Source organism: Carcharodon carcharias, chromosome 7 (assembly GCF_017639515.1).
Source record: "Carcharodon carcharias isolate sCarCar2 chromosome 7, sCarCar2.pri, whole genome shotgun sequence".
In the NCBI taxonomy this organism is placed as follows: Eukaryota; Metazoa; Chordata; class Chondrichthyes; order Lamniformes; family Lamnidae; genus Carcharodon; species Carcharodon carcharias.
In genome coordinates this window covers 160,103,795-160,127,750 of record NC_054473.1, presented here as the reverse complement: position 1 = coordinate 160,127,750, position 23,956 = coordinate 160,103,795, and the positions used below count along the sequence as shown (strand labels likewise).

The 23,956-nt window shown below is 42.0% G+C and overlaps 1 protein-coding gene across 2 annotated transcripts; it reads left to right on the top strand.

Moving 5' to 3' along the window:
* Positions 1-4,557: 4,557 nt before the first annotated feature.
* aprt (adenine phosphoribosyltransferase) lies at positions 4,558-17,029 on the top strand. 2 transcript variants are annotated; one of them, XM_041190785.1, is made up of 5 exons: positions 4,765-5,234; positions 14,869-14,972; positions 15,704-15,837; positions 15,948-16,026; positions 16,433-17,029. In XM_041190785.1, the coding sequence occupies exons 1-5, from the start codon at positions 5,137-5,139 to the stop codon at positions 16,570-16,572; spliced, it is 555 nt and encodes a 184-aa protein (XP_041046719.1). In that variant the 5' UTR covers positions 4,765-5,136; the 3' UTR covers positions 16,573-17,029. The 2 variants fall into 2 exon arrangements, with proteins under 2 accessions (XP_041046720.1, XP_041046719.1); XM_041190786.1 differs by lacking the exon at positions 14,869-14,972 and having other exon boundaries at positions 4,558-5,234.
* Positions 17,030-23,956: the final 6,927 nt, after the last annotated feature.

Sequence of the window (23,956 nt, the reverse complement as noted above, 5' to 3'; positions counted from 1 at the left end):
ATCCCATGGCACTGTTTAGTAAAGAGTAAGCAGTGTTCCTATTGACCTTATCAATATTAATCTTGAACCACTACAACAACGTGCATTTATACAGCATCTTTAATGTAGTCAAACTAAAATCAATTATCTGGTCCTATATTTCATAGTTATTGTGGAACCTTGCTGTCCTATAAATTGGCTATCACATTCCCTACATTCAGTACACTTCAGAAGCATTTCATTGGCTGTGAACTGCTTTGTGCCATCCTGAGGATATGAAAGGCACATTATAAATACAAGGCAAAAACAAAAATATCTGGAAAAACCCAGCAGGTCTGACAGCATCTGCGGAGAGGAATACAGTTAACGTTTCGAGTCCGAATGACTCCATCAGAACTAAGGAAAAATAGAAAAGAGGTGAAATATAAGCTGGTTTAATGGGGGGGTGGTGGGACAGGTAAAGCTGGATAGAAGGCCAGTGATAGGTGGAGATAACCAAAAGGTATCATAGACAAAAGGACAAAGAGGTGTTGACGGTGGTGATGTTAGCTAAGAAATGTGCTAATGGTGACATTAAGGATAGAATACAGGATGAGCAAGGTACAGGTAGCCCTAGTGGGGGTGAGGTGGGGGAAGGGATCGAAATAGGCTAAAAGGTAGAGATTAAACAATGGATGGAAATACATTTAAAAATAATGGAAATGGGTGGGAAAAGAAAAATCTATATAAATTATTGGAAAAAAGGGGGATCGGAAAGGGAGTGGGGATGGAGGAGAGTGTTCATGATCTGATGTTGTTGAACTCAATGTTGAGTCTGGAAGGCTGTAAGGTGCCTAATCGGAAGATGAGGTGCTGTTCCTCCAGTTTGCATTGAGCTTCACTGGAACACTGCAGCGGGCCAAGGATGGACATGTGGGCATTAGAGCAGGGTGGTGTGTTGAAATGGCAAGCAACAGGGAGGTCTGGGTCATGCTTGCGGACAGACCGAAGGTGTTCCGCAAAGCAGTCACCCAGTCTGTGTTTGGTCTCTTCCCACCTACATCCGCGATTCCTCTGACACTCTACATCATATCAACAATTTCAAGTCCCCTGGCTCCAAGCGCCTCCTCCGGTTGCCTCTCCAACTTACCCCATGTGGATTTCAACTGAAGTTCCATCCTCATGTTTCAAACCCACCCAGGATTACAGGTATCTCTGGGACATACAACGCTCCTCGGACTGCTGTTCTTGTTGCATTCTGAAATCCACACTCAGTGCGCTACTATATGAACACACTCGACCTTTCCCTCCAGCAGCACTGACGCACCCTATTTCTAAGCTGCCTTTGTCCCCAGTTTCATTTTATTCTTCGTCCCATCTGACGCCTCAACAAGAAACTTTGTCTCTTTCTTTCAGGTGCAAAGGAACGCAAGCTCCAACAACTCGACACCAACGCCCACCCAGGACCCTCCACCCCTGCCCGTCCCTCTGTCCCCCATTCTGTCTTACAATGCCAGCCCCGGCTGTGTATTCACCATACCCCCTGACCTTTCCCTCTGATGCTGAATGTTCAGTGCTCAGCAAAGGACTCAGTTTCATACCCTTACGCCATCAATGAATTTCAGGCTCGGCACGATGCTGAACTCTTCTTTCGCTACCTTCGTCTCTGTGCTCACTTCTTTGGGCATGAGTCCTCCTCCCGTTCAACGGATCCTTTCACCCGCCTCCAATATTCTCCCTCCACCTGGACTTCTCCCTCTGGTTTCTTACCTGCTCGTGACCTTTTCATTGAGAACTGTCGGCATGACATCTGTCGTCTCAATTTCTCCACCTCTCACCCACTCTAACCTGTCTCTCTCTAACCTGTCTCTCTCTGAAGTCGCTGCACGCCGTTCTCTCAGGTCCAACCCTGACATGGTCATCAAACCTGCTGACAAGGGTGGTGCTGTTGTTGTCGTCTGGAGCACTGACCTCTACCTCGCAGAGGCTGAGCGTCAACTCGCAGACACTTCCTCCTACCTCCCCCTGGACCATGACCCCACCACTGAACATCAAATCATTGTTTCTAGGACTGTCACTGACCTCATCTCCTCTGGAGATCTTCCCTCCACAGCTTCCAACCTCACAGTCTCCCAACTTGGGACAGACCGCTTCTACCTCCTACCCAAAATCCACAAGCAGGACTGTCCCAGCAGACCGATCTTATCAGTCTGTTCCTGCCCCACAGAACTCATTTCTTGCTATCTTGACTCCATTCTCTCTTCCCTTGTCCAGTCTCTTCCCAACTACATCCGCGATTTCTCTGACGTCCTACATCATATCAACAATTTCCAGTTCCCTGGCCCCAACCACCTCCTCTTCACCATGGACATCCAATCCCTCTACACCTCCATCCCCCACCAGGATGGTCTGAGGATTCTCCACTTCTTCCTCGAACAGAGGCCCGCACAATCCCCATCCACCGCTACTCTCCTCCCTCTGGCTGAACTTGTTCTCTCAGTGAACAATTTCTCCTTAAACTCCTTTCACTTCCTCCAAATAAAAGGTGTGGCTATAGGTACCCACATGGGCCCCAGTTATGCCTGTCTCTATATGGGGAATGTGGAACATTCCTTGTTCCAGTCCTACTCTGGACCTCTCCCACAACTCTTTCTCCGGTACATCAATGACTGCTTCGGTGCTGCTTTATGCTCTCGTCTGGACCTGGAAAAATTTATTAATTTTGCTTCCAATTTCCACCTCTCCATCATTTTCACATGATTTTCATCTCTGACACTTCCCTTCCCTTCCTTGACCTCTCTGTCTCAATTTCTGTCCACCTATATTCATTACAAGCCTACCAACTCCCATTGCTACCTCGACTACAGCTCCTCACACCCTGCTTCCTGTTAAGGACTCCATCCCATTCTCTCAGTTCCTTTGCCTCTGTCGCATCTGTTCAGATGATGCCACTTGCAAAAACAGTTCCTCTGACATGTCTTCCTTCTTCGTTAACCGAGATTTTCCACCCACGGTGGTTGCCAGGGCCCTCAACCGTGTCCGGCCCATCTCCCGTGCATCCGCCCTCACACTTTCCTCTCCCTCCCAGAACCATGATAGGGTCCCCCTTGTCCTCACTTATCACCTCACCAGCCTCCGCATTCAAATGATCATCCTCCGCCATTTCCGCCAACTCCAGCATGATGCCACCACCAAACACATCTTCCCTTCACCCACCCACCCCCACCCCCGGTGGCATTCCACAGGGATCATGCCCTCCAGGACACCCTGATCCACTCCTCCATCACCCCCTACACCTCAACCCCCTCCCACAGCACCTTCTCATGCAACCTCAGAAAGTGCAACACCTGCCCCTTTACTTCCCCCCTCCTCACTGTCCAAAGGCCCAAACACTCCTTTCAAGTGAAGAAGCGCATCACTTGCACTTCCCTCAACTTAGTCTACCGCATTCGCTGCTCCCAATGCAGTCTCCTCTACATTGGAGAGACCAAACGCAGACTGGGTGACCGCTTTGCGAAACACCTTTGGTCCTTCTGCAAGCATGACCCAGACCTCCCTGTCGCTTGCTATTTCAACACACCACTCTGCTCTCATGCCCACATGTCTGTCCTTGGCCTGCTGCAATGTTCCAGTGAAGCTCAACGCAAACTGGAGGAAGAGCACCTCATCTTCCGACTAGGCACCTCACAGCCTTCCGGACTGAATATTGAGTTCAAAAACTTTAGATCATGAACTCTCTCCTCCATCCCCACTCCCTTTCCGATCCCCCTTTTTTCCAATAATTTATATAGATTTTTCTTTTCCCACCCATTTCCATTATTTTTAAATGTATTTCGATCCATTGTTTTATCTCTACCTTTTAGCCTATTTCGATCCCTTCCCCCACCACCCCACCCCATCCCACTAGGGCTATCTGTACCTTGCTCGTCCTGCTTTCTACCCTTAATGTCATCATTAGCACATTTCTTAGCTAAGATCACCACCGTCAACACCTCTTTGTCCTTTTCTCTATGACATCTTTTGGCAATCTCCACGTATCACTGGCCCTCTCTCCAGCTCTACTTGTCCCACCTGCCCTTAAACCATCTTATAATTCACCTCTTTTCTATTTTTCCTTAGTTCTGATGAAGAGTCATTCGGACTCGAAACGTTAACTGTGCTCCTCTCTGCAGATGCTGTCAGACCTGCTGGGTTTTTCCAGGTACTTTTGTTTTTGTTTTGGATTTGGATTGGAAAGTGTTTTCTGTAATTCTTTGTCCACTCGGTGGCAATGCTAGTTTATTTTGCTTTTCTGTCAAAGTCTTCTTTAATTGCACTGTCCTTGAGGGTCCATGTAGATACTTCCGTTTCCCAGTGCACTCATAGGTCCAGTGGCCACATTCTAAACATTTCTGACGTCGAACAGGTTGTTTATCAGCTTCCACTTGCCGGCGAGCGATCAACGTGTGCATAGGAGTCGCCATCTTGGCTTCCCAAAATGCACCGGAACCGTCACTAAGCAACAACACCTGTGAAGGCCCTGACCAATCCGGGCGATCCAATTTTTGGATTTCCAGTATCCGCCGTTTTTTTTTGCTTTCATAAATACAAGGTCTCTTCTTCATGAGAGGTTATAGACTGACGAATATTAGGAGAGGGATCTGTGATTTAAGGGACGGAGAATAAATGCATTAAGCAAGGATTCTGTGCTTTGATAGGTTAATCCACGCAAACTATCAAGCGTAACGATAAAAGTGGCGGGACAGTTCAATATCATATCCTGGGATTACATGACTGTCCCCCTCTCCCACGCATGCTGTGCAATTTGCCCGAGCACTCGAGAAATAAACCACTTGTCTCGTACTGGTGGCTATCTGGATCGACCAGAAATTCCACGCCACCATCCACAAACCTCTTACTGCTCTGATTATACTCATTTCGCTCGCTGACAGGAAGGAATTGGATGCAATATTGAGCCGGATACTGCCTACCTCCCTCCCATTGGGTCGGGTGACCAATAGCGGGCGCAGATCGTTCTGGCGGGTGGGGCTGACGCCTGACCACGAGCTAAGTACCTTCATGCAACCACCACCCCCCCCCCCCCAGCTCTGCATTAAATAACTGGTATCCGGAAGGGGAGGTTTGTGTTTGTTCAGTAGACCGGTTCTGAACTTTTATGTTTATAGAGACGGTGAGGAAATGTGTTCCGAGTCGGAATTGTTGGAAGAGAAGCTACAGCTGGTGCGCAACAGTATCAAATCTTATCCTAACTTTCCCATCCAGGGCATCCTGTTCCGGTGAGTTTCTCTATTCTCTCTCTCCTCTCTAACAGTACATCTGACCATGCAGCCGGTTCCTTGGAGGTACTGCAAAGTAACCACTGCTAGAGGGCTTTCATACTTTAGACCTCTTTACAGCGATCAGCTCTGGCAACGTGGGTATAAAAACAAAAAAACTGCGGATGCTGGAAATCCAAAACAAAAACAGAATTTGTTTTTGTTTTGGATTTCCAGCATCTGCAGTTTTTTTGTTTTTAAAAACAGAATTACCTGGAAAAACTCAGCAGGCCTGGCAGGTCAACCCTTCAGTTCTGTTGAAGGGTCATGAGGACTCGAAACGTCAACTCTTTTCTCCGCTGATGCTGCCAGACCTGCTGAGTTTTTCCAGGTAATTCTATTTTTGTTTTCCTCCCTTTTATGCCCACGGCTAATTTTGTATTTAAAAAGTGCCTTTAAGACTGAGAAATGTAAAGTCAGTCAATTGGCCACATGTCCAGTTGCAATGAAGGGTTGATAGTTTGGGCGTGGAGACGATGTTTCCACTTAATAGGGCGATCTAAATAAGAGCTATAATTAAGAGAGTCACTAATTAATCCAAAGGGGTTTCAAGAACCACTTCATTACCCAAGTTAAAAACAGAATGTGCTGGAAATACACAACAGGTCTGGTAGCATCTTGGGAGACGTTTCAGTTTGATGGCTGTTTGTTAGGACTCAATATATCATATGCAGTGGTCACTTTTTAAACTAAGTTAATTGAATAGTAGTGCACGGAAGGAGGCCATTAGGCCCATCAAGTCCGTGCCAGCTCTTTTTGAAGAGCAATCAAGTTAGTCCCATGTCCCTGCAATTTTCCTCCTTTAAATCATATATCCAATTCCCTTTTGAAGGCTATTATTGAAACTGTAGCTACCACCCTAGCAGGCAGTATATTCGAAATGCTAATGTTTTTCCTTGTGTTTTTGTCATTTGTCAACCAATCTATCCTTTCTGTCATTGACCCTTCTGTTCTCTCTGGCTCTTTTGTAAGTCATTTTAAATCCATGCCCTTGGTCATTAACCTTTTCTGCTGTAAACAGTTTATCCATTTGCTTTAAAACCTTTTGTGGTTTTAAATGCTGCTGTCAAATCTCCTCTTGGTGTTCGAACAACACCAGCTTCTTCGGTCTATCCACATATCTGTAACTCCTCAGTCCTGGAACCATTCTAGTAAATCTCGTCTGTACTGTCTCCAAAGTCTTTACATCCTTCCTCGAGTGTTTGGCCAGGATTGGGCACAATTCTCCAACTGAGACCAAACCAGTGTTGTGTATATATACTTAGCATAATTTCTTGCCTTTTGTGCTCTGTATTTATAAATCCCATATGCTTTATTAATAACTTTGTTAATCTGACTTGCCAGCTTCAAAAATGCAAACACCCCCAGGTCTTTCTTTTCTTGCACCAACTTAAAAATTGTACCATCTATTTGTATTGTACCTCCTCATTCTTTCTACTAAAACATTGAACTTGTGTTGAATTTCATCTTCCATGTGTCTGCTCATTACACCAATCTGTTTGCTCTCTTGAAATCTGTTACTAACATCCTCAGCATGTATTACACTTCCAAGTTTTGTGTTATCAGCACACTTCAGAATTTTGCCCTGTATCTCCCAAGTCCATGTTCCTGTCATTAATGTATAACAAAAACAATGGCCCTATAATTCCACTGTATACCTTCCTCCATTACAAAAAAAGTTATTCGCCACAATGGCTAAAGTATAGGAAAAAAATTGTTTATGCTATTGCTACCTTTTTAACCCAAGGGTTTCAATTCTGCTAATGAGCCTAATTTGTACTACTATGTTATTGAAAGTCTGTATACACAATATCAATTGCACTGCCCTCATCCACCCTCTGCTACCTCAATAAGAAAAACTCAGTTAAGTTAGTTGAACACAATTTACTTTCATCACTTCCATGTTGACTTTCCTCTGGAGGGTGTCAGTAGTAATGTCACTGAACTAGTAATCAGAGGCCCAGGCTAATGATCTGGGGACACAGGTTCAAATCCCACCATGATAGCTGGTGGAGTTTAAATTCAGTTAAAATCTGGAATTTAAAGCGAGTCTCAGTATCATGATCACCATCTCTCTATTGGAAGCACCAACCATAGTGTTGACCTATGGTTGATTTACAGGAGGGAGGGACAACTAATCTAATTATTACATTTCTTCCCCCCTAAGTTCCTTGTGTTTACTACAACAATGTGTCTGAAAATTAACAAAACATTTGTAATGTCTCTTGTCTTTAACTTCCCTTGTTTACAAAGAACAAAACATTCTCTCTTTTTTCACACAAACCTAAACCTAGAAGATTTGGGGTAGATTTCCCAAGTGATTACTAGGGGATTATTCTGCCCCTTGGTGTCATTGGCAACACTTCTAGGCTGTGACTACAAATTAAGTCTCTGAGGTGCTCTGCTGGAACGGTCAGAGCAACGCAGCCCTTCTGAGGGAGGTTCTGGAATAGGAACAATGGGGTCTTGAGCTGCACAAAAGATGCATCACAGGAACTGGGTGATTGTGTATTAAGCAGTGGCAGCTGTTAGGAGTAGCAGCTGTAGGGCAACCACACACTTCAGAGGTTGACAGCGGAACATCAATCATGGGTTGGCCTTGCATTCGTTGAGATGTTTCTCTTGCTCAAATGTGATCCACATGTTTGTGCACTACTTTGTTCTCAACATGAATTTGAAATGACAATGGACCAGTTTCTGAAATGATGGCTCCTGGAGACCAGTATGATCCACTTCCAAAGTTATGCACATACACCGGGTCGCCTACTTTGAATGTACAAGCGTCACTGTGTAGATCGTGGTGTAGTTTATTTCTGTCTCACCTTCCCCCTCCAAATTGGGAAACACCAAATCTGGACATGTGCGCAAGCAGCTCTGATGGAATGGAGCCAGTAATAGTGCAGTAACTCAGATGGAATCTGGAAAGACGAGACTCCAAAGTACCTCAAGACGACTTCTTCGTACTGGTCGCTCTTTTGGCGCGACCATTTGATGAAGGATGCCAGGGTGTAGTCTTTGTGCCAGATGTCATTCAGGTCTGTGAATCTCTAAAATTCTACACTGGTGAAAGCTGTTCCATTGTCAGAGACAATCTCAGGCAAATCATGTATAACCATAGGAGTGATGCAGCTTCTCAATAGTTGCACCTGAAATTGGTGTTTTTACCTTGTAGATGTCAAGCCACTTCAAATGTAACACGACTGAGTAACACGAACATAATGCCTAGAAATGGTCCCACATAGCCAAGATGCAGTCTGAAGCAAGGACATCCAGGCCATTCCCATGGGTGAAGAGGAACTGAAGCAGATAGCTTCTGGTGTTACTGACAAAGGGAACAGTGTTTAACAACATTTTCGATGTTACTATCTATTCCTGGCCACCAGCCATAACTATGTGCCAACATCGTCATCCTTGACGTGTCTGCGTGTGTGCTATGGAGCTCTGCCAAGTGTGACCCTCTGCTCTGGGAAGGGACTACGAATCTGGAACCCAGCAGCAAGATTCTGTCCTGGCAACTCTGTTCAGTGCTTCTGGAATAAAAGGGGCATAGGTCATCTGACACAAGGGTACTAGGCCAGCCTTGTAAAATGAAGTCTTTAACTTTTGACAGTATTGGGTCTCTGCTCGTCCAATTCTTGATGTTTAGTGCATATAGGTGATGAATCCGAGGAACTTAACAATGCTAATTCTTGTGGAACAGTTGTGTTAGCAGAGCTGTCCAGTAACAGAAGATGAGTGAGTCTACATTGGCTATACGTGAGCCAGGGTGGTACCTGAATATGTACTCATAAGCTGATAACGCCTGAGTCCAACGCTGGATTCTCGCTGTTGCTATAGGTAGAATAGCTTTGTCTTCGCTGAACAAGCCTGACAGTGGCTTATGGTTGGACACAATTGTGAAATGTCACCCGTGCAGGTATTGGTGAAACTTCTTGACACCAAACACAGCTGACAGCACTTCTTTCTCCAGCTGGGAGTAGCTCTTATTAGCCTTGGAGACTGTTCTTGAAATGTAGCCGATGGGCCTTTCTGATCCATCCTCCGTTTGATGTGACAGTATAGCTCCAATTCCCATAGGGAGAAGTATCTCACGTCAGCGCCAGCTCTTTAGCTGGGTCATAATGTACCACCAAACAAGACGAATGAAGCAGTTTCTTCTCTGCTTTTAAAGACTCTTTCTTTCTGTGAGCCCCATGACCAGCAGTGGTTCTTCCTCAGCAACAGGTAGTGGTGCAAGCACAGTGAACAGATTAGGTAAGAAACGTCTGCAATAATTTATCATCCCTAGGAATAACTTAAGTTCTGAGACGTTGTAGGGTGGTGGTGCATCTTTAAAGGCTTGGACTTTGTCTTCAACAGGATGCAACCCCTTAGTGTCCACTAAGTGCCTGGAATGTGCATTTTTCTTGCTCCAAATGCACACCTGTTTCCATAAATCTTTTTAGCCAACCTTAGGAAATGCTGAAATGTTCAGCTTCAGTCAGTCCAGTGACAAGGATGTCATCTAAGTACACAACCACACATGGCAGCCCCTTCAGGTGACTCTCGATGGTTCACTGAAAAATGGCACATGCATATGAAACTAAGGCAGCCAGGTGTACTGGTAGAGGCCTTTGAGTATTGATTGTCACATACTGTCTTGGCAAGCCGTCCAATTCAACTGCAGATAAGCATGATCATGTCTAGCTTTGCATATAACTTGCCTCCTGCTAACTTGGCGTACAAGTCATTGATTCTTGGGAAGGTATTTGTCTAACTTTGCTACTCTGACTGCCAGTTTGTAGTCATCACGTAGGCATATAGTCTGGTCTAACTTGACAACTGGGATGATGGGTGCAGCCCAGTCAGAAAACTGCACATGCTGAATTATCCCTGGGTTTTCTGACCTACACAACACTTTCCACTTTTTCTTTTAGTGAGTAAGGCACCGGCCTGGCCTTGAAGAGCAGTGTTGCCTGGGGATTGATATATATTTTAGCTTGCATACCCTTCAGTTTTCCCAATTCATCTTGAAAAAGTGTCATATTTCTGCAAAAGCGCTGGAATTCCATTGGACTTCAAATGGAATATTTCTCACCAGTTTTTTTTTTTTTTTGCAGCCAATCTCGACCCAAAAGACTGGGCCCCTCTCCCTCTACGACCATAACAGGAAGCTGGGCTGTCTGCTGTTTGTAGTAGACTGAAACAGCAGCAATGCCTTTGACATGAATGGACTCTCCAGTGTAGTTTCTCAGTTTGGCGGACGTGCACTCCAATGTCAGTGGCTGACTCCCTTCACTGAGGTAGTTGAACGTGTGCTATCCAACAACAGTAGCTGAAGCACTGGTGTCCATCTCCATCTGCAGTTGTTTGCCATTCACCTGCACTGTCACTGCAATGGGCTCAGATTCAACAGTAGTCACATGATACAGAGTATGCATCAGCTTCTGCAGTGTCAGTTGCCTCAATTGGATTCATTCTCTGCTATTAATTTTTTTTGTTCTGCACTGTCTAGCAAGGTGCCCTTTCTTGTGGTAATAGTTGCACTCTGCCTCTCTAAATCTGCATACGTCTGCTCCATGATTCCTGTTATATCTATAGTAAATGTGTACCTTGTCAGCTGACGCATTGTAATTAGGATTCCTGACTCGTTCAGTAGACGGAATCGTGCTAAAAGTCTGCTGTGCCACTTTTTGCTCCATGCTCAGTGGCAGGCTTTTGCCTAGCATGCTCCGTTATTCACGTGCTGCAAATCCTGAGTGTCTATTGCAGCACTGGATGGGCAATAAGCGCTAGCCTAGCCAGTGACGCGCCCACATCCCATGAGCAAAACAAAAAACTCCTTAGCGAGACAGTTCAAGTGCATTCGAAATCAATGTCCGATACAGCAAGCATATGGCCTTGTAATTCACCCCACATACAAGTCTATCCCGCAGCATATCATTTGAGGCATCCCTGAGCTCTCGGTATCCAGTCAGCTGTTTCAGGTTCGCCACAAAGGTAGCAATAGATTCCCCTTGAGCACAAACTCTCGTGTTGAACTTGAAGCGCTGCATAATTCCAGATGGTTTTGGCCGCAAATGCGATTTCACAAGCTCCACTAGCTTGTTGTACAATTTCATACTGGGCGCATTCAGGGCAGCCAGGTTTCTATAAGGTTATATGTTTTGCTTCCACACCCAGCAGGATAGCACCATGTTTATCTTCATCAGTAATTTCATTTGTAATGAAATAGACTCTCGACATACTGACTCCAATTATCTGTATCATACAGATCAATCCTCCCAAACAACAGCATGATCAGTAAGTATTTTACAACTTTGTGTTACTCGCAGAAACCAAGGCGACGTTGCAGCATAAGTAGGTTTTATCTTCGTCGCCAACTGTAATAACTTGAGGGAGGAGCAGTGTTAGGACAGATAAACGTAACTTTTATTGAGGACGCATGTTACAATACTTACACATTTGTCGCTATCACTCTACCGGAAGCACCTCCCATAGCATTGACCTATGGTTGGGACGAGGGGGAGAGACAACTAATCTAATTACTACAATATTTAAATAATTTTAGTTTAGAGTGCTATAAGTCCAGTGACAATTCAACGAAAAGGTTGCAGTAATAAAACTGCCGAAACATACTTTGTGGTCTGTCTTCCATTTTCTTCTTTCTTTCCTTTTTTTTAAAAGTTTGAGTTTGTTTTATAATGTAATCTACCACTAAAATATTTACCAATTTTTCTCTGCTTGCTGTTTGAAGAAGCAGTCTGAAAGATGGAAATTCTCCTCCGTATCCAAACAGCACAATTACACACATTCCTGTGATCCAAATATCTCCAATAATAGGATTTCCAGTGACTCGAGACCAATCCGGTTAAGTTTACTAGCAGGTTCACTGCTGGGTGGGATTTGTCATGTTAATTGTCAGGGTCCTAAATATCCATAGGGCCTACAAGTCTCTGGCAGGTGCTTCATCCAACTTTTTAAAGGTTCAGTTACCGGCAGAACAGACGCTGGGATAATTACCCTACTCCAGTTCCTGTGTTAAGATGACGTTCAGCAGAAACAGTGCAGATAATGTTCTGAGGCAATTTTAACAGCGGTCCCTGTTTCAGCTGCCAAAATCTAATTAAATTGCTCTTAGTTTCTGTCAGGTTGCAGATTTATATAAGTATTCTGGATCTTTCAACATTGTGAATAACCTGTTGCCTTAGTGAAGTATTAATCAAATTTGCTCAATGGACCAAAATGAAATAAAATTGAAACAGTGTAAATAAAACCATTGAAAGCACTTAATATTTAAATAACGAAAAGCAGTTATCTACAAGCTGTTCTTTTTCCTAACAAAGTAGCAGGATGCACTTGAGCGTGCAGTTTTTGCCAATAAACGTTGATCTCGTTTGAACTATGGAAAGGGACAGTTTGGGTTTCTGTTACATACATTCTATCCACTGGTTTCTGAGTGGCATTGATGGGAAGGTTACAGATGGAGGAGGAATGAGTGAAGTTGGGGTGGGGGGGGGGTGGAGTTTGTGGTTGTCAGGCAAAATAAGGTTATCTAAAATAAAATCAGTTGAGTAGATTGGTTTAACTGTGCAGTTACTAAGTGAGAAGAGTAGGTAAAAATAAAGTGACTTTATCATGGGACCATGAAATGTTAAAGCATGGAAAAAGGACTTGTGGTCAGTCATAACTATGCAGGTTCTTTGACACTTTCATTTCTTTTTTTTATTCATTTCCTTTATCCTTTGAAATGTTTCCATCTCTTAAAACCCATTTTGCATTCTGCTTTCACCTGTTTCTGGTTGGGTATTCCTTCTCCATATTTTGAAAAAAAATCTTCCACCCTCCCCCTTAGTTCTTTTGATGATAGATTTATGGGCCCCGTCACGGTGGGGGCAGGACCGTAAGATGCGATGAGCCATTCAAAAGTCCATTGACTTTGGCAGGACCATAAAATCCTGCCCTTGCACTTGTAATTACTGACTTATTTGACCATTTCAGTTCTAGTGAACCAAGTTCCAACTCCTTTACCTGTTTTTAATTTGTCTATTGCCCTGGTGGTGGACCAGCCTGTAACAATTTTGTGGATTGGGACTGTAGACATGACAGCCTAATTGTAGGGCAAAGGTTTATACAACAGCTTGGCAAGTTTCATGGTCATCTTTTTCCTAGTGCCAGACCGTAAAGTACAACATTTATTGACTTCAATTTAGTAACTTTATATAGTGACACAATTAAAATCACACACTCTGAACTGCTAGCCCAATAAATACATTAACCACCATACTACTGTACTTTCCCTCCTTATAACTAGGGACTCTCACCTCTGGTATTATCTTGGTTATTCTCTTCTGTAACCTTTCTGTAAGAGAGAAAACAATTGTTTTAACACTGACTCATCGTTCCCATGAATTGCAATCCAATATGAAATTCACAGCATTTCCTGGCAATAGCTTTTTAGTGATTTCAGTTAGTAATTGGAATAAGTCCACCTTAAAATGTAGATAAAATAATTTTAAAATTAATTTGCACTCAAACTGCTGGTATTCTACAACTACTTTAGCGTTGTGTATAAAGTAGAAGATTAATAGTTGCCTGCAGTCAGTGATTTGTAAAAGTAGACTTTCCTTTAACACAAAAAAAATCTAACGATGACCATGAAACCATTGTCGATTGTTGTAAAAACCTATCTGGTTCACTAGTGTCCTTTTAGAGAAGAAAATCTGCTGTCCTTGCCTGGCCTACATGTGACTCCAGACCCACACCAATGTGGTTGACTCTTAAATGCCCTCAAGGGCAATGTGATGGGCAATAAATACTGGCCTAACCAGTGACACCCACATCCCAAGAATGAGTAAATTAAAAAATTTAAAAATTGTGGTGTTGCATTGCTCCTGGGCTTTTAAGTTATTGAAATGTCTCTAAAGCTGACTATAAAGATGCCAGTCCCTCTAACCACCCCCAGGAACACAACTTGTTTTGTCTACGTGTTTTATATAATGATGCAAACTACACTTCCTATGGACTGGCATATACATTTGTACTTAAAAAAAATTTGGAGGAAGGAAACTCAATTGCTGGAGTCCTAGTTAAATCACTCGCTAACTGAATTTCACTGTTTGCTCTGTATGGTCTGCCTGCCACCTAGTAATGAACGCCTTGTAGTTCTTGATCCTTGTGCATCTAACTTCAGTGTTTCTCTACTTTTATCCACCACATGAATGCTCTAAGGTAGATGTGATTGAGTCAGCTCCATCCACTTTCTATGTTCAAAGTAATAACTGCTCTCAGAATCTATAAATATGCAACGTGTTAAAATCTCTCTTTGTAATTGATGGCAACACAGTTGCTGCTCTTCTGCAAAAGTGAAAGTCTGCAGATGCTGAAAATCATAAAACAAAAAACAGTGCTGGAAATGCCCAACAAGTCGATTTGGAATGAGTTAGTGTTACTGATGTAGGCTGTTTTCAGAACCCGTCACCTTTTTCTAGGATCTACATCAGAAATATTAACTCATCTGCTCTCTCCACAGATGTTGACTGACCTTAGTACAGCATTTCTATTTTACTTATCATTCTTTTTACTTTGACTCTTAGCTCACCTCTCTTTTTTTCAGAGACATCTTCCCTCTTTTGCAAGATCCCAAAGCCTTCAGTGCAGTTATTGACCTATTTGAAGATCATTTGAGAAAAAAGTTTCACCAGATAGATTTAATTGTTGGTAAGTCAGTCAGAGTTGTATTAAAAGGGGTCTTGTCCTTTTTTAAATTAGAACTTTTTACAGGAAGACGGCTTGGGGAGAACCTTTGAGTGTGGCGTGAAGATGGCTCTCTTCTCATAATGGTTCCAAGTCACATGTGGCTATCTCATGGTCTGGAAAATGAGTGTCATTAGACTCTTTGGGCAGTGCTGAGACAGCTTACTCCAGTGGCCTAGTAGATGAAGCTACCACCTAGTAGTTTAAATGCTGCATACCTTGAGTGATGTAGTGGATCCTTGCCAGCACCTGTGGAACTATATCCCAACAGGAGTTTACGTAAGGCGAAGGCGATTTTTCTTTAAATTATGAAGGGAAAAACTTAAGAGGAAAAGTCGAAAAGCTAAACAAAATAGACATGTGTATTTATACTGATATAGACTTGGGAAAGAAACTAATGGATAATGTACATTACAAGAAAGTCTTAGATACAATACCAATAAACCCCAAGAGCAGTATGGAATATACAATAGTTGAAGTTTAGTTCGTCACCTACATTTCCAAATTGTCTCCCACCTTCTATAAATTAATGTAGGGGCTTTGTTTGTAGTCTTTATCATCCATAAAAGATTAAATTCTGTCCTCATTGAAATTGCAGGAATTTTTGTATGTATTGGTTTACTAGGCAATGATGCTACTGTATACGTTACAAGCTGCTAAATGCCATGGTGAAGTAATTTTGTTTATGTTCACAGGGTTAGATGCTCGTGGATTCCTATTTGGCCCGAGTCTAGCTCAAAGATTTGGAATTGGTTTTGTGCCAGTTCGAAAGAAGGGAAAGTTGCCAGGACCAACCTTGTCTGCAAGCTATAGTTTAGAATACGGACAGGTAATTCTTAATGTATAATCCTGATTTTTAAAAAGTGAAATATTGTAGCCTTGCAATATTAGCGTCAGAATGTCACCATTCTTTTGAAAAGCTTGTTTTCTGTCTTGTAGGCTAGCGTTGAGTTACAAAGTGATGTTGTTCAAGCAAATCAGAAAGTTGTTATTGTTGATGATTTACTTGCAACTGGAGGTATGTGTGATTAGCTTTGTGTGATGTATTTACACAGTAATATGGGCCCAGAATTTGCTGGAACGGGGCACCTGAGCATTAAGTTGGATTTTTTGCAAGGTTACTGGTTGTGTGGTGCGCAATGCCCACCAATTTCCTTGCCACAAATTGCTGGATTATTTACCATTTTTAATAATGGCGTGTACCTTTAACTCAGTTATTTTGCTAGCAAATTCTGGGCTATTGTATTGTGGAAAGACTTCAATGTTATTGTAGCAGTGCAGGGATACTGTGTATTTTTGAGTTAAAACTGCATTTCAAAACAAAGGTGTAAAAGTTTGTAAAAATTCTTGACCAAGTATAAACTTACAGATATTTATTTTCAAAAAGACTAATAATTTAATCCTATACTTGTTCTTTGGTGCAGGTACTCTGTCAGCCGCCTGTGAATTGCTGAAAAAAGTGGGAGCTGATATTCTTGAGTGTCTGGTAGTGATTGAAATTAAGGCACTGAATGGCATAAAGAAACTGAATTCTGTGCCTGTCCACTCACTTGTGGAGTACTAAGCAACTATATCTTGCTGAATCAGGACTGCCTTGTACTACTTCACATTTCTTGCAATAATGGCCATGCAGACTTACAATTCTTAAGGGTCGAATCAAAATTATTTGCCGTTTTCAGTATTTGGCCATTTTATCATATTCTGTGAAAGCAGTGGAAAAAAACTGCTTATGGAGTTATTCTAGTTTTGATTAATGTTTGATTACCTAGTAAATGTGTAGAATTAAGCCTATTTGACCTACACCCTTGCATGTTTAATATTTTACCTCAGTGTTTACATTTGCAAAGAAAATTAAATTAAGTTAATGGATGTTCTAACTTCAAATTAAATGGCATAGCTTTTAAAAGCTTCTAATTTTATCCAGCTTAAAACCAGATTTTGAATGCATATGAAACAAATTGAAATGAAACATAAACTGAACAATTGAATTACAGAAAAATAAATAGAGAAGTCCCTGTTAATTCTTGTGATTTCTTTTAAAAAGACAGCTAATTTGTATTTTTATACTGTTCATTTTTTCTAGAAGCAATGATTGAGTTAAAGTTCCATGAGTGCTGGTTGCCCTCTGGTACCTGACCCAAGTCATTATTAATTTACATGAGCCACAGGAGTATATGGGAGAAGATAATTTGATGACAATGGGTGTTTCATTCCCTTGTTGTGGATGATTTTTAAATTCCCTCTGTAACCCTGGAGTGCTGAGGCCAATTGTTGCACTTCTGTTCTGGCTGAGAACTATTTGAGGGCTTAGCACAGATTGGTGTTTTAAGTTTGAGGCTTTCTTGCTTTGTGGTTCTGCTGCTACTCCCACAAGTAACTGTTGAGTTGTTGGGGAAACCCACAAGCCATTTCTTTAATTGACCAAGCAACCTCTGTCTCGAGCACATGTTTCAGTGGCACCAGGTTGAATTTGATTGCAGGTCTCCGTTAGTGCCCATGTGTGCATTTACTGTTTTGTAAATGTATATGTCTACTATTTGTGTGTCAATAAGTACAGTTTCACAAAAATAATACGTTCCAAAAATAAACAACTGGAATTTATTGAAAATAGTAAGGATTTTCAGAAGTTTGATTAAGCAAATGATGCAGACAACTGTGTAGATTTTACGAACTGGGCAGCCGGTTAGCCGGTGCCTGCCTTTCTCGTCACGGAGGCACAGGTCTTGGTTGAATCTGACCGACAAGCTCAAACTGCAGGTGTCAGTTGGTCATCTTGAGTTATTAGCCAATTTTAGGCCATAGCAATGTTGGCAGGCTGGGGCATTGGCAAGCCTTGACTGTCAGCAGCCCACAGTATTTTTGTGAATCCAGGTGTAGCATTCCTTTCAGCTCTGCAAAAATATAACTGCTTTAAAAAAAAAACATATTTGTGGCTGTTAGTTGGACGTAAGCTCCAGTCACACTTGGTACAATTTTCTGTGGTAATGGAAGTGACTGTACATAGTACACCCATCCTTTCCATTGAAGCAGAGTGTATAATGAGCAATTGATTTACTAACAACAGTTTTCCACTACTGGCAAATGTGAAAGTAGTCCCCAGTGCATTTTATTTCACTGAATACTAATGGGAGGTATAAGAGCATTTTATTTACTTCCTTTCTGAAGCAGTCACCTGATCTAGACTGCATTGTCCAAGGGCGGCAGCTGCATGAGTTCTCAAATAGCTGGGTTGAAGATGATCATTCTAAATGCTCTGAAGAAAAGTCATATGGACTCGAAAAGTTAACTCTGTCTTTCCACAGATACTATCAGACCTGCTGAGGTTATCCAGAAGTTTTTGTTCTGTTTTCAGATTTCCAGCATCGGCAGTATTTTGCCTTTTATCATTCTAAATGTGTTTAGTGAGTGAATAGCATAGTACCTTAATGATTATGATGCTGGACTGATAACCTAGGGACTGAGTCCCACCATAGCACATCTGATCATTTAGTGCCACAGAATGACCATAAAATCGGATGGATTGTTGTAAAAAAAAAACCCACTGGTTCACCATTGTTCTATCAGGTGTGCCTACCTGCTGTAAATACTTCCTTGCCTGTACATCCACAATACAAGCAAAATTCTTAAAGTAGCTTCCACTTTAAGTTAAATTGCATCTACAAAATCCAATGATCAATTTCTGACGTTGAATTTCATCTTATCTCACTCTTGAAGAGCTAGATCAACATTCCTGTGACTGGCATGGGGCCACCACTGTACTTTACAATGTGTTGCTCAGCTTGTTTCTGACAACAGTAACTACACTTCAAAAGTACATCATTGACTTGTGTTTTGGGACCATCATAAGGTCATGAAAGATGTTGTATAAAAGTATTTTTTTTCTTTATCCCTCCACCATCTGTAAGGCCCAAGGCAGGAATGTGACTGAATACTCACTACTCAGCACTCATCTGGATAGCTGCAGCCACATTTAGACCATTTGTTTGGCCATTAGTGCAGTGCATTGTGGCTGCAGTACATAATTGTCAGGCAGTAGCAACATAAGAACAACAATACTTTTCAAATGATCTCCAAGTCAATACCAAACTAATTTGGTAAACCACTTTTCCCTTACTATTGAGTTAATTTCCCTACCGAGCAGCATTGTTAGATCATCTTCGCTACAAATACTGCAGTAGTTCATTCAGAAGGCCTATTACAGTACAGTACTTCAAATCTAGCTACCCAAAAACGGGCAATGTCTGACAACCGGATGTTTTTTTTTAAGTGGGCCATGCAAGAAATCCCAAGTCTTCTAGAATGCATAAAAAATCTTGCTGGCTTGTTTGGGGAGTTGCTGCATCGGCACAGTGGTTTTCTGAGTGATTATCCGCTTCGCATGCCTTATGTTTACTGTACTCTGATCAGACTGCCACTTGACTCCACCCAACCCAGCTTGGGGAAAGTATGTACTGGCTTGTTCAGGGAGTTGCTGCATCAGCATGGTGGCGTGCCAAGTAGTTATCCATGCTGCATGCCTGATGTTTCCTGCGCTCGGAGTGCCTTATATTTTCATTATGGATAAGGGAAGGGGAAACTACAAAAATTAAAACCAAGTAGCAGTCAGTATTCATCAGGCTACACTAAATAAGAAAAGTCCACCTGAAAATAAAACAAATATATCAGATCCAGCTTTGTTGGAATCTATAGAAAAGACAGGTGAAGCTCCTTGGCAGGAAGGTGTTCTAGAAAGGCTAGGAGAAGAATAGAGAACACCAATGTATTCTAAAGGAACTTATTGTTTTGATCCATTGAATTAAAGTTCTGTTCCCTCCCCCCTCCCCCCCACCACCCCAAAAAACCAGCAAGCTTCAAAATCTGGCACAGATTCAGTACCGAGGTTACTCTACCTGTACCGCCTACTCAGGGCATCAAGGGATGGTAATAAATGCAGCTTTGCCACTACTCCCCAAATTGTGAGAACAAATATCATCCACATCCCAAGAAAAAGTATTTAAAAAAAGATTAAAGAGTAACTTTAGTGTGGTGTCAACTTGGAAGTATTGCTGCCCAGGCTGTTGTGGGTTCAAGTATCACTTTCACCTTGAGCACATATTTAGGCTGATACTTCATGCAGGGGAGGAGGCATTGTTGGACAGATGTTTATTTTGGATGAGATGTTAAACTGACACCCTGTCCGCTGAAGTAGGCGTGAGAGGCCTAACACTGCTATTCAAAGAGCATCCCGTTTACCTGGCGTCTTAGCCAATAATCTTTTACTATCATAAACATATGTATGGATTATTGATCCACTGACATAATAGCAGTAACTGCACTTTGAATGTAATCTTTGCTACTTCAGTGGGATGAGGGGGGATCTATCCAGAGTAAGATTGACAGGAAAAACTAACGGAACAATGGGTGATCTTTAAGGAGGACATGTTTCAGTTACAGGGTGGGTACGTTCCAAATGGAGGGAAAGATAGGGGAACCAAAACTGGGGATCCTTGGATGACAAAGGAGATAGGGATTATGACAAAACAAAAAAGGACGGTGTCTGATGCGTGTCAGTTGAAGTCTTCAAGCAAGAACCAGGCCAAAAACAATGAGTTGAGAGAGGAAGTGAAGAGAGAAATGAGACTAGCAACAAGAATACAATGGCAGTTAACATAAAAGGGAATCCAAAAAATCTCCCTGGTATATTAATAGTAAATGGGTAGTAAGATGCAGGGTGGGGCCTATAGAAATTATATGCTTAGACACGTAGGGAGAAACTAGAATACTTATCAGTGTTTGCTAAGGAAGAAGATATGGTGTAAGTAACTTACTCTTCCTGCATCCAGAGATGCATGAGGCAAAGCACATACCTGTTCCCATAGTTTATGGTTGGAGGCAGTAGCTTGAGTGGTGCTACTTCGTGGCTGACCAGGAGTCTCTCCCACTCCTAGTGCCTGCCATAGGCATATTGGAAGCATTTGCAAGTCAACCTGCATAATGATCACATCTTCTCTGGCCGTTAAATCCCAGACTAGGATTTGAACCTAGAGCTTCTGGCTCAGAGGCAGAGATGCTACCAGTGCACCACAAGATCTCTTGGTAAAAGTAATGGATGGGGTGAAAATTGAAAGGTGGGATGTTCTGGTAAGGCTAGTCATAGATAACTTGCCTGGTCTAGATGCTTGCAAAAGAAGTGGGGGTAGAGATGGCAGCAGACCTTCCCATAATCTTCCAAACTTGCCTAGAAATGGGGGAGATGCAGGAGAGTAGGAAAGTGGCAGATGTGACACCTCTGTTCAAGAAAAGAGTGTAAAGACATTCCTAATGTAAGATTTTGGGTTCAGGAGCCACAGATATCTAAGATAGGTAGTCAAGTATTCAGGAGTAAATGTAAGGTACATTATTACAAAGCAAGTTTAGATATGATGCATTAGTTAAATAGACAGGAAAAGCGACAGTTGAGTGGTTCACTGATCCCAGAGGATGAATGAACAGTTGGCAAAGAATGTGTTGATCTCAGTATCTTGTGATGGTGGCATTCTGCTTTCTAGTCGGTGTTCAGGAACTCTTTCTCCTCTCTCTCTCCGCGCCCCCCCCCCCCAAAATCTTCTTCACTCTTTCCTGACCCATCTTCCATCTGAAGGCGGCAGCTACCTGATGGACTACCCCAGTCTCCAAGCACTCGATACATTTTATTTCTAGGGGCTGGTAGTTTAACCTATGTCAATCACCTGTTCACGCCTTTCTGACCAATGAATATAGGACAGGTATGAAAGATGTAGGGGTACACAAAACTTCCTATCAGTTCAGGAACGTTCGTAGAGTCTAGTAATCTCAATTTGGAGAGTGTGACCTTTATCTCTACTTTATCTTGGTCCCTAACTCATTAGAATTAAGTTCCCCTCGCCTCCCCCCCCCTCCACAGAGAGCCAGCTAATTCCATTTAGAGTTCTATACAATTCTAAAAAATACTATTTCTTAAAGGTCCCTGTTTCTTACACTAGTCACTCCGTGCCAATCAGTTAAACATCAGTGGTGGGTAAGGTTTTAGAAACAATCAGGGAAATAATTAACAGCCCTACAGAGAGGGGAGAGTCGATTAAGGAGAGCCAGCATAGATTTGTGAAAGGCAGATCATATTTGACTAATTGTGTTTTCTTGATGAGAGAGATTGATGAAGGGAATACATTAAATGTTATAATGAATTTTAAGAAAGCCTTTGACAAAGTACATTATGGTTTGGTTAACAAAATTGAGTCATGGAATAGGAGGGTCAGTATCAATTTGGATGAAAAAAATTGGCTTAAGAAAACAGCAAGTTGTGGTACAAAAAAAACAGAAAATGCTGGAAAAACTCAGCAAGTCCAGCAGCATCCATACAGACTCAAGGTGTTGGATCTCTGTTTCTCTCTCCATGGATGCTGCTGGACCTACTGAGTTTTTCCAGCATTTTGCTTTTGATTTGGATTTCCAACATCTGCAGTATTTTGCTTTTATCTTAGCAAGTTGTGGTAAATGGTTATTTCAGACTGGAGGTTGGTAGAAAGTAGTGTTCTCCAAGGTACAGTGCTAGGAGCACTGCTTTTTATATATAGATAACCAGGATATCAGAATAGTATAACATTTGCAGATAATACCAAACTTTGAGGTGGGGCAGACAGTGAGGATGACACCAAATGACTACAATAGGACATAGATAAGCTAGTAGAATGAACAAATGACAGAGGAATTTCCAGGGGAGTAGGAGTCAATGCATTTTAGGTGGGAAGGGATATGGAGAAGCAATGTAGACTTAATGGTACTGTTCTAAAGAGTACAGAAGGACCTGGGGTTCATGTGCATAGACCTTTGAAGGTTACAGGACATAATATTGAGAGTAATTACCAACACATATTGGCATCCTGGGCTTCATAAATAGAAGTATTGAGTACAAAAGCAGGGAAGTTATGCAGAACTTTTATGGAGAACTGTGTCCAATTTCAGCATAATCTGAATGAGGTTGGTAGTCACAGCAATTAGATGTTTGGGAATTTTTTTTTTAATGCTGTTGCTTGAAGGGTAGTGCAACAGGATTTTTCACATCTACCTGAACAATTTGACACTTCTACCAATGTCAAACTCCTTCAATATTGCACTGGAATATCAGCCTAGATTGTGCTTTCAATTTTTTTTTAAGTAAGACTTAAACCCACCACCTTGTAACTCAGGTGAGAGTAAAACCACCTGAACCAAACTAACATCAATTCAAGAGGGGCTGGGTAGGGCAGAGACCATTTTTTTAAATGTATGTTCAGACAAACCATAAAGTTTAACAAATAAAATTTACTTCCTAGAAGAATCTTTAATACATGTTCCATTAATTTCCCCCTCCCATTCTCCTGAAGGATTGACACCTTGTTAGCACTCTTTCCTTCACTGGTAGCGATCATTCACTGCTACTTCATTCAAGTGGCTGTTAGTCAAATGTGAGTAAGCGTTCACAGCAAACATTCACATTCAACTGATGGACGTGTGCACTTTCAGCAGAAGCTACTGGGAGCAAGAATTCGCTTTTGTCTCCCTAACCCAGAAACAGAGACTCAACTCATAACCATGCCAGCTGAGCGGTTAACCCAGAAGTGATTTGGGAACAAGTCGATGACTCTACTCTTCCCAAGTTGCTTAGACACTCACTGCCTGACATGTTTAGCAAAGATTTACGAAAGGCATACTGGATTTGTAAGAACCAATAAAAATAATGCCATAGAAAATTTGTACAATTAATCAAATGTTGAATAATAAAACAAGTGCAGTCTATGAATAACAGAGGTATTAAAATATATAGACTTTATATACAGCAGAGGGTGATGAAAAAAAACACTGCTTGCATGGCAACTGTCACAAATTAAAGGGATTAAATGGAATATGTTTGCAAGAAGATGGTTTAGCTTTAAAATCTTCAACTTATGACACACACCATCAGGAGCTTCTGT

Bases quoted from the DNA above. Each gene is read 5' to 3' on its own strand.
- aprt (XM_041190785.1), top strand. From the start codon at position 5,137: ATGTGTTCCGAGTCGGAATTGTTGGAAGAGAAGCTACAGCTGGTGCGC. The intron at 5,235-14,868 runs GTGAGTTTCTCT...TCTTTTTTTCAG, and splicing joins ATCCAGGGCATCCTGTTCCG to AGACATCTTCCCTCTTTTGC. The intron at 16,027-16,432 runs GTATGTGTGATT...TCTTTGGTGCAG, and splicing joins TGATTTACTTGCAACTGGAG to GTACTCTGTCAGCCGCCTGT.